The sequence below is a fragment of the Coenobita brevimanus genome, chromosome 86 (assembly GCF_032717465.1).
Source record: "Coenobita brevimanus isolate Jiangsu-jjx chromosome 86, ASM3271746v2, whole genome shotgun sequence".
NCBI classification, from domain to species: domain Eukaryota; kingdom Metazoa; phylum Arthropoda; class Malacostraca; order Decapoda; family Coenobitidae; genus Coenobita; species Coenobita brevimanus.
Genome location: NC_137039.1, coordinates 36,256,218 through 36,267,510, shown reverse-complemented (window position 1 = coordinate 36,267,510; position 11,293 = coordinate 36,256,218). Strand labels below are relative to the sequence as shown.

The window sequence follows — 11,293 nt, the reverse complement described above, 5'->3', positions numbered from 1 at the left end:
TATGAGGGAAATGAGCGTTTTGCTATTCAGTCGCTTTCCCTTGGCGTCCATATGACAAGTAAGGGTTGGATATAATACAGTATCCTCATAACCAGTATTAATTCACTCTTTTTCCTTTCCAGGTTACACTATGATAATCTCTTTCTCCTTTCGCACTTTCCTATAACATGTCCACGCCAGTCTTTCCATACCGAGTGGTGTTCCTTCTCACATTTTCCTACCGACTTCAGATGGAGGGTTTGGAGGGTGGGGGAGAGCCTTCTTTACCATCTTTATCTTATACTAGTAGTTTAGTTACTCTTGTAGGAGCTGCTAGCATGGGCCAATTGTCCTACTGCCAGTGACGTCACATTAGGTTAAAGGCACCACAGTAATTAGATGACGTCATTGTACGTCGATAGTCTGGCCCAAATACTGCCGGAATTCACAAGTGACGTAGCGGTACCTCGAAAACGTCACAGTGCCTTAATAACATCAAAGTACATCGACAACTTACCCAAATAGCATCAACTACAGCAATGACGTCACAGTACTTCGATGACGCCACGATAATTGAAATTCCAGCATAATATATCAGTGACGTCACAGTACTCGTAACATCAATATCTTAGTGACGTCACAGTACCTCGGTGACGTAATAGGGTAGGGGCGGGGCTTAAAATGTGGAAGGAGGGGTAGAGAAGGAGCCGCTCGGTCACTGTCTCCATCGCCGCCACAACAGACACCTCCACCACACCACCACACAGAAGGTAGGATGGGAAAGTTCATAGCACCCCCCCCCCTCTCTCTCTCTCGCTCTCTCTCTCTCTGTTATTAATATATTTCAAGTATCGATATGGTCTGCCTCAGTAACGTATTAGATATAAAAAGGTGTAATATGCAAAGTAAATCCCAGAGGAAGAGATGCAACGAAATCTACGAGGTCAGTTAATAAAACGTCCACTAAGTTAAGCGGCTGCGTTCGGAATGAGTGTGTTTATGAAAACAAGGGAGAACCTAAGGCTAACTGTAGAGTCTGCAAAACCTACCCCTTCCGAAATATGAAATACACACACACACACACACACACACACACACACACACACACGAAAGCTGTGCTTCACACATGGGCTAACAGTCCCCTGTACAAAATCAGCATGTCAGTGGGATTAATGAATGCACGGAGTCGGTTCAGCACACCTAACCTCTGTGATTTATTTTTTTTCCAAGAAATGTGATATGATCTTTTGAAAATTAATCACCAGAGAAAGAGATCTGAAAGATACTGAGAGATACGAATGACTGAAATGTACGTTGATGAAGGTGGGGAGATAGCCACGAAGAAATGTTGTTTTGGTTAGACTAAGTTAGGACGGGTTTGGAAGAATTATAGGCGGACATGATAATACTGTATTTATGCTGAAGAGACAGCAGCTTCGGCCCGTCTTGGATCCTGCTTAGGTTTGATTTGGGTAAGTTGGGTTTGGCGTGTCGTGGTTTGGTTAGGCCAGGGTAGGGTAGGAATGGTTACGTTAGGTTACATTAGCTTAGATTAGGTTAGGTTAGATTAGGTTAGGACTGGTCAGATTAAGTTAGGTTAGACTAGGGTTAGTTAGGACTGACGCGATCTAGCTCGGACATGATAAGTTAGTAGCCTACATGTTTGCTTTGATCTGGTTAGGGATAGTGTACTTTAGTTAGGAATAGTGTGCTCGCGCTTAAGTGAAAATATATTGAAAAAAGTGTTTGTCTATAACCAGAGAGAGAGAGAGAGAGATCAAGTTGCCAGGAGTGAGGGTTTGGACCAGTTTATCCAGTCACATATCCTTGTATGTCACTCTCACCACCACGGTAAGCAGAGAAATAACACAAACATGACTGACAAACAAACACATAAAAGCAGAGACACAAAAGAAATTTAACAATACACACACACACACACACACACACACACACACAGATACAGAAAGGGTCCCACAGACAGGACACACAGAAGCATCAACATTCTATCTCTCTCTCTAACGTACCTGCCGCCCACAGGATGTCTGACGAGCAGCCTGCCGCCCCTGCCAAGCCAGAGGACAACCCCTGTCCAGAGACCAGTGCCGCCCTTCAGCTATGGTACGATAATAATTAGCTTTCAGTCGTTCATTTTGGTTTTTGACTCTCTAACTACTTATTTATTTTTCATACGCGTGATTTCGTCTCTTGTATCATTTTTGTCTTCTCTTCCCCGTTTTTCTTTTGTTTTAACTCTTATTCATTGAGTTTCGTCTTCTATTTACCTTTAATCATTTGTGGAGAATTTGTCTTTATTAAATCCTTATCTTGCGTCTGTTATTTAGCTTTCGTCTTATTCAACACGTATCTTATTTTTTCCTTTTGTTTATCTTTTATTATGCTGATTATTTTATTTTGTATATTAATTTCTTAGGACTTTCTCAGAATTTATTATATTGACGTTTTGTTTGTTCGTTTAGCTTTTTTTTTTGCGTATCAGTTATTACATTTAGCTGTCCTCTATTCAGCTTTATATCTCTCACTAGGCTTAAGATATTCCCTCGTATGTGAGAGTGCCAGATGGGTGTTGTGTAACCAGGAGATCCAAGACTGACTTTATTACCCATTACTCCCTTCCTTCTCCCTCTCTCCCTCCCTCCCTCCCTCTCTCTCTCTCTCTCTCTCTCTCCCTATGTTATCTCCCATCTTCATGTTCCATCTCTCCCCCTCTATTCTTTACCCATCTTACCCTCCCCCCCTCACACACACACACACACACACACACACACACACACACACACAGAGTATTATCTCTAATACATAAAGTCCTCAGTGTGCTCGCAAATCTCCACGCACTTCGCTACCCACATTTCACTATCGAAGCCGTCGCAGGTAAAGCCAAACTACCCCTTTCAGTCGGGATCAAACTCGGCAGGCCAGATATTAAAAATGTTCGTCAGCGGCCAGAGTTTTGCTACATACACACATACATACATAATTATAACCATGCAAACTTAAAGGCAATAGTATAATAAAGTTGAAAATATAACACAATCGAATTAAAAAGTTAAATGATTCAGTTGCCACCCAGAATAACTAAAAAAAAAAAAAGTAAAGGTGCCATACGGGTTAAGAGAGAGAAAATCGTTTCCTTGGCGCCCACAGTGAAGAAAAAAATCGTCGAAACAGGGGGTATTTACGTGAGATCGAGGTCAGACAGTTACCAGGTTAGAATTTCTTGGCACCAGAGAGAGAGAGAGGGGGGGGGGGCAGAGAGAGAGCTGAAAGAAGAATTTTGAACTGTGGAAATAAAGCAGCATCGACCTGGAGTTCCTTGGGTTTAATATATATGATCCTGAGGTTACTACTACACCTACTACTACTACTACTGAAAGACTGCTCGTAGCGAGGAGGTAATAGCGAGTTTGTTCTCACCTGGCGACGATCCCTAACCTCTTTTTAGCTCTGTTGATGTCCAGGTGATATCAAATTGAACGGTCGATGATAATGATGATGATGGTGATGATGATGATGATAATGATGATGATTTGCTTACAGATGATGATGATTACGATGATGATGATTTACTTACAGATGATGATGATGATAATGATGATGATGATGATATACTTACAGATGATGACGATTTACTTATAGATAATGATGATGGTGGTGGTGGAGGTGATAGTGAATGATGAACTATTCACTTATTTATTCTTTTTTTTTTTTTCTGGTTACCATGGGAGAGGAAAACGCAAACGAAAATCTCTCCACACCTGAAGCGGGCAATAGGGCATGTGTGCGTTACGTAAAGATGGTGTGCCGGGTTTTGTTGCGTAAGCGCTCCCATGGCCACTCTCTCTCTCCAGAATCAATAATCATATCTTAAGCACTGCCAAGGTCCCGTATTCACAAAGTTACAATATATTCCCTGTCGTAATTGTGATATATTAATGCAGAAGAGACTGGGGATCGTAGTAGAAATTTCCTATGTTTTTCCGTCAAAAGTAAGCCGAGTTGCAAGATGATGATTGGACGTTTGTTTGCGAGTCCGGGTAAGGATTTATGTGCAGACTTACTATACAGTGACCTGCCTCTCGTAGGTATGATATATATATTTATTTTACGGGAAGGACAAGGCGAGTGTAGTAGAATTTTCCCCTTTCGTTTGTTCCGACTGACAGAAATAAATAAATAAGTAAAGATATATATAAATAAATACAAAGCTTAGTTATGAGGAAAATTGTTCTGATCTTTTTTTAACGAAAGGGGCGAAAAGAATGCATAATATTTACACGTTTCTTGTTCTCCCTACTAATCATAATGTGAGTTACGAGAGAGAGAGAGAGAGAGAGAGAGAGAGAGAGAGAGAGAGAGAGAGAGAGGTGAAAGTCACCTTGGCACTCCTGCTTACATAAAACCCAGCTGGCTAACTGGGACCGGCGCAAGGCTGTGCTCGTATTAGTGCGGATTTAGCAGTTCTTAACGCCTGTTCTTTACCGATTTATTTCACGTATTACACTTCAGTCTTGTTGCTGGAGAGGGACGCCATTATGCGGTGGCAGCGATTTAGCTGGCCGGCCCCATTGCCTGGTTATACAAGCATCCCTGACTGCTTTCCCTCCCGAATGGAGGATGGTGGATTGCAGGAGGAGGGCATCTTCAGCCTGCAGTCCACCGGGTTCAGGTTCAAATGATCCTGGGACAACAACAACAACAACAACACTAATCTTCCTTTGCATATCGTTATTATAACGGAGTCCGCTATTCACAAATTATTGTTCTCTCTCTCTCTCTCTCTCTCTCTCTCTCTCTCTCTCTCTCTCTCATCTCAATGTTATCTCTCATACTGTAGGGTATATCAGTCCCTGGCCCCATTCTCTTATCACACCAGGTTTCCCTGTTCACAGCTCAAGTGGCTAAGATGATGGATGAGTGTGTGTGTGTGTGTGTGTGTGTGTGTGTGTGTGTGTGTGTGTGTGTGTGTGTGTGTGTGTGTGAGTGTGTGAGAGAGAGAGAGAGAGAGACTGACTTAACAGTATGTTCACTTACATGTAACTTTTATTCTTCTTGAGCACACACACACACACACACACACACACACACACACACACACACACACACACACACACACACACACACACACACACACACACCTTGGCGCTGTATTATCTGTTCATGTATGTATAAGACCAGAGTGTATCTCTTTACCCCTGTACTACGGTAAACTCCTTTTCTGTCGTACAGTATGTTCCTCTTAACGCTGGACGATTTTTTTTGTATGCATGGTATTTCTGGACGATTTAATTTCTGTTTCCTTTTCTTTTATTCATTCATTCATCCATATATCCGTTATACCTCCCCACATCTATGGTGGAGGAGGGATTATGTGATTGGTCTGTCTGTTCGTGCGTGCGTGGGTGCTTGCGTTACTGATAATTATTTTCTTTCTATCTGACAGCGTGACGGAAAAAGGAGAGACGAACTGCACAGCCTTGTTGGAAGCCCACCAGGAGTGTCTAAAGAAACTGGGGCTACAGGTGTGACCGTGTGACCAGGTGAGAGAGAGAGAGAGAGAGAGAGAGAGAGAGATTTGTATACATAAATAAATAAAAATAAGTACATAAATGAATAAATAAATATATAAATATACATTTATTTATTCCATAGGTAAAACATTATAGTATGCTACTTACATTCAAAACACAAGAGCTCAAGGGAAGTCTCGTTGCTGGCTAGTGACGGCCTACGCTGCACCGTCAACACACTCAATTAGAGAGAGTTCCGCCTCGTTCGCACTAACAGTGAGGACTGAGGGGTCAAAGTGGGTGGGGTGTCAGATTCTATGTAATGTTTACGTATGGCGCTATATGATAGTTTGGCTAATGGCCTGTTTGTTCTCACTGATCAACCCAAGTGCTCAAAGATCTGAACTTTTCTTTTTATAGACTAGGATTAAGAAGGTTAAATAACCGAGATGATAATAATAATAATAGTAATAGTTATAATAATAATAATAATAATAATAATAATAACAATAAAACGATAATAATAATAATAATAATAATAATAATAATAATAATAATAATAATAATAGAGGCTTGTGTTTTCCAGATTGGCGCAAATGAGTGAGCTTCCGTGTATCCTATGAAGCAGTCAACGATCTCATATGGGTCTTATCCAGCCAACGATCCTATCTATAGGGGGTTTGATCCAGCCACAGATCGTTTGTATATATATGGGGTTTGATCCTGCTTCACCTTGCGCGGACTGTCTCAAGTTCAGATTCACAATTTAACTGAAGACAATTATTTTTACTCCCGTCACTTAGATTTAGTTTTCCAGATGGAACTCGGCAAGATTATGTATCGTTAGTCATTTTCCATTGTCCTTCGTGCAAAAACAAAGTTCCCTCTTATTTTTTTGTCCTTGTCTCCGTTATCTTTTGCCTTTCTTTTTTTCTTTCCTTTCTTCTTTTTCTTTTCTTTTTTCAAGGAGAATGTGCGAAAATTCTGCACTCGTCTTTCCTTGTCCTCCCTGCAAAGGCATTTCTAGAGTTACGACAGGGAAATGATCGTACGTATGTGATTCAAGGGACAGAGATTTTCCAAGGTTACGACTCCAATGTCATCTCTTATTCCTGTTGCGAGATGGCGATGACGTATTATAATAAAAACTTGTTTAACCACTACAAGACTTCCCAATCCCTCCTGCCTTAAGCCGTATATTCGTAATGCCATTTTAGAGGCGACAAACGGTCGCAACCTGCGATTTCCTGGAACGTGACATGTAGAGAAATATCTTGGCCGGTTGAAGGACTGTCAAATTGGCAGCAGAAAAATACTGTTTCGGCCGCAAATAGTCTCGACACCTCATTCTCAAATTACTGTTTGAATCTATCGTTGTTTTTCACACAGGGAAATGTGGTGGCGTCAAAAGCATAGATGCTAAAACCTCGACTTGGAGGTAATTTCCCCTCATAAAGTGCAAACGTGTTGTTCGTGTATTGTTTCGGAAATTATCTATGCTGATTTAAAAACCAACATGAAATAATTTTCTTCCCGCAACAAAAATCTATTTGTGGGAAGAACAAGATATTTTCCTGTCCTTCCCTCAAATAAAAATCTTTGTCGAATCAGAGGTTATTTTTGTATGAAGAAGAAGACCCATAATTAGACCTACCGTCTCCTCTCCTTGTGCTTCCTCCAAAGTCCGAACGCAAATGTTCATTACGAGAAAAGAATTAATGGTTTTGCAGGAAGAACGCGAGACAGGGAAACATCCATTCACTCATCCTCGTCATTCCAGCCAAAATAAGAGTCTGGTTACGACAGGGTATTATTTTTGCCGGACTCACAAGGGACATGAAAAAAAGACCTACACTCTCCTTTCCATGTTGTTCCTGCAAGTACAGATCTAAGTTACGATAGGGATTTCGATCGTGAGTTCGTCCTACTCGCTATATGTGATTCGTCCAGTGTTGTGATAGCATGCGTGATGTACAGAGCAAATGATGTTGAATAAGAATGTATTTTCTCGTCAATAAAGAGAAGAAAATATTAAGATGTCGGTATTTTATTAAACAAATTTACTCCAACTCCTTCAGCATGAGTATACCATTACTGCTTTATTTTCACTGTCACCAGGGGGTAGTAGTCAGTTCCGGAGAGCCTTTGTGACATAAAGGGATTACATATAACCTTCCATAATCCCTTCACTGCTAATGATCCTTCTCATGTTGAATACAACCATTTGGTGGCAGCCTTGTTATAATGCCCTTGGACATTTTATTCCTGCTCCAGACAGTTTTATTCAACTTAATCGCGTCACTACGATGAGAGAAAAATAATGATACATGAGAAATTACAAGTGGTTACTTGCTACGTCCTTGTTGTTGTAAAAGGTGTATCCTTACAGTTCAGAAAGTTACTCATGAGATGTTAAAGGTTGTGTGTGTGTGTATATATATATATATATATATATATATATATATATATATATATATATATATATATATATATATATATATATATATATTAACCCAGTGGATACTAGTAAAGAACAACACAAAATTCAGTCTTAAACTTAACATAAAACAATAAATTGTTCTAACTGGATAAGGTTTCTAAATGTCTGTAGAAGTTACCCCTCTCAGACAGCATACAGTATATGTAGGGTGATCTAAAAGCAGGCTTATGATAATATCAGTCAATAATTCCTTTACACATTTGCTGTCCATACTAACTAACGAAACTGCTGCCCGTTTAGTTAGATGTTCCTTAGTTTAGCAAGAGTTCATGAACCCCTTACATCCGATAACTTTTTTTTTTCTTTTTTAATGCTCTTCTTACTGAGTTTTTCCCCGTTTAGGGAAGACGAATGGCTATGACAAGGCCAGTGAGTGCTACATGTAACCCCTCTTGTCCAGAAAGTCTCTCCTAAGCTGAGTAAAATCGTCTGGCAAGAATAAGGACAAATTATAAAGTACGTCAACGTAGTGAAGGGATTAAATCAACTCCCACGCTGTTTCAATATTGTATAGAGGAATTACTGGGATATAACTGAGATTCGGTATAGATGGAGTCAGTGATTCTTTTACGTATATGGGAACCCAAACAAATAAAGCAAGATTCAAACCCACCTAAATATTACTGGTTCGTTTCTAGCAAGATACCAATGTTCTTTGATAGTTCCAAGACATTGCAATAGAACAACTGACTGCAGTTGTACATACACAAAAACTACTTCAGGACAATGGTAGATTTACTAACTATGCACATGCACAAAAACTACTTATTAAAGTCTACGCACAATTGAGTACAACAGACATATGTTATTTCAGACTACAATCTATTCAAACATAAGTACAGTTGGGGGTTATGTAATGTCAGAGTACATTGCAAGTTCACTCACAATACTCTCGGAATCAGCCCCGTCATTTTTGCCTCAGATCTGGAAATGCTAGACTGGCGTTTTCTTAATTTTCTTGAAGAATTTCTAGTCGATTTATTTCACAAAATGAAGCCATTTTTTCCCAGCCACAGTGGTAACAACAAATCATGGCCAGCTGGAAAGACCCCGTGGTACAGGACATTGAGCGGCTTCTTTAAAATTTCTGGTCATTCTGCCGGCACCAGACATTGTGAGTGGCAGCTTCGTGAAGCATGAAAGGCGATCCCAAGAGGATAGTGTTATTTCCCAAATGATGTGGTTAGTCAAAAAGGTATAATAAATGACTGGCTTCCCTACCACACAACTGCCTTTCTCTTAACACACATCTGCCTCCCCTACCACACCCCAATCAGCTACTTTGGAGGAGTATGAGAGGTACAGCGGGGAACAATAGTGGTATCTCTCGCTACCACCCCTCTCCCATAAATTGACCTCCCCCACCATACATCTGCCACACATCTCCCTCCCCTACCACACCCGTACTACACACTGCCTCCCCTACCACACACCAACCAACTACTGAGGACTGATTGTGGTAGGAATAACAGTAGTATCAGTAGCTACCACTTCCGTCGATTCTTCGCTCGAAAACTCAGTAGCTGCGTCCTCAGTCTCGCCTGATCTCGCGTTGTGCTGCATTTCCTCGGATTCGGATGCAAGAACGCCCGGATAGGATTTTCCCCTGAACTCCTGAGGCATGTTTTCCCCGGAATTCTCAGTCTTTCCAGCCATCTTGTCCTTGAGTTTATTCATTTCGTCTCCTGAGGGATGTGCCAAGTCCTGTAATAAGTAAGAAAAATGATTAATGACAAAAGTTTCAGCAGTGATGATAATAATAATAGCAACAACACTAACAGCAGTCTGTATTATGTTATATTGTAATGATCCGATTTCTGTATGGTTGCTGGTTTGTTTGTTACCGTAACACGGCAAAAACGGCGCAACGTAGCGCAATTTTTGTTAATGCAAGATACAGTTAAAATGCTCTAACTTGAAGAACAGAACAATTTCCAGTCCAATCAGGTCACCGATTCCCGACTTATGGCTAATTTCTGTCCTTTTGACATGAGAGAAGGCCGCCGAAGGCGGCCTTTAAGCGAGTACTAATACTAACTTCATTACTAAAATTGTTCCTAATACTAGTAATAAAATTCATCATTATAATACACACACACTCTCTCTCTCACACACACACACACACACACACACACACACACACAGATCTCAGCCCCATAATCCCCTACCACACCACCACCACAACAGCCATCCTCATCTTCCCTATCGAATCTGGTTTCCACTCACCTTCAGCTGGGCCGATCTGGAGTCAAGAGAGTCCACATCTGCTGCAAAGGGCTCCACCTCTCCCCCTTCACCTACACCCTCCACCTCGCCCACCGTCTCTTCCCTCAGGCTCGCCATCTCCTTTTCGTTTGTGCTTCCCTCCTTGTCGTCCGCCATTTCCTCTGTATCGCTTGCCATTTCCTTCTTTTCTCTTGTGTTTCCCTCCCTGTCGTTCGCCACATCCTCTATTTCGCTCCCTGTCGTCTCCTTTTCGCTCATGCTTTGGTTAGTTTCATCCACCACATCATCAGTTGTGCTCGTCGTCTGCTCAGTTTCGCTCGTGTTTCCCTCATTTTCGCTCTCACTTTCCACAGCTTCGCTTGTGGTATTCTTTTCGTTTGTGTTTTCCTCTATTTCTCTCGTTGACTCCACAATCTCGCTCATCTTTTGCTCACCTGTGCTCGAGTTGTGTGCATCTTCGTTTGCCATTTGCTTGTCTTTGTTCGATATTTGCTCGTCCTCGCTCGCCATTTGCTCGTTGCCGCTCTCTCCCTCCTCCTCAGCATTCGCCTTCTCCTCCAGTAGGCCTGCTGAAGGAAAGAAATTCTTTTATTCGCTAATATTTTTACTTAAGAATCAATTTATAAATACAGTAAGTCAATAGTGGATTCAGAAGGGGGCTCCTGGTCACGTCTCCATCCCCCCTTCCCACTAACCATGTCATGCAAAGTCAGTAACAAATAAAAGATATGGTTAAATAGTCTACAAAAGTAGTTAAAAAGTAACCAACCATCGACCATTTCTGCGTCGCTGTCATGGTAGTACTCGTCATCGTCCAGCGCCGCGATCTCCAGCATCACCTTTCTCACCTCCCTCTCCATTACTCGTGGGAACCCGGGGAAGAACAGCGTCGTCAGGTTGCCTAGGAAACGCAGAAGGAGCACGGGTTTCTATTATGAGGAAATATTTACTGTCGAGGGATTAAGAATTATTTACTAAAATTTACATTATGAAAAAAAAAAAAAGATACTGTTGAAGGTATAAGAATTATTTATAAAAAAATTATTTACTTTACTCTTTT

At 41.1% G+C, this 11,293-nt stretch overlaps 1 protein-coding gene across 1 annotated transcript; it reads left to right on the top strand.

The window, feature by feature from the left end:
- The first annotated feature begins 738 nt into the window (after nucleotides 1-738).
- Nucleotides 739-6,180, top strand: Cox17 (Cytochrome c oxidase copper chaperone COX17). Its single transcript, XM_080280936.1, has 4 exons — nucleotides 739-749; nucleotides 2,020-2,100; nucleotides 5,441-5,529; nucleotides 6,094-6,180. Exons 2-3 carry the CDS (start codon nucleotides 2,021-2,023, stop codon nucleotides 5,523-5,525), a joined length of 165 nt encoding a protein of 54 aa, XP_080137062.1. The 5' UTR covers nucleotides 739-749; nucleotide 2,020; the 3' UTR covers nucleotides 5,526-5,529; nucleotides 6,094-6,180.
- The last annotated feature ends 5,113 nt before the right edge of the window (nucleotides 6,181-11,293 follow it).

Bases quoted from the DNA above. Each gene is read 5' to 3' on its own strand.
- Cox17 (XM_080280936.1), top strand. From the start codon at position 2,021: ATGTCTGACGAGCAGCCTGCCGCCCCTGCCAAGCCAGAGGACAACCCC. The intron at 2,101-5,440 runs GTACGATAATAA...TCTATCTGACAG, and splicing joins AGTGCCGCCCTTCAGCTATG to CGTGACGGAAAAAGGAGAGA.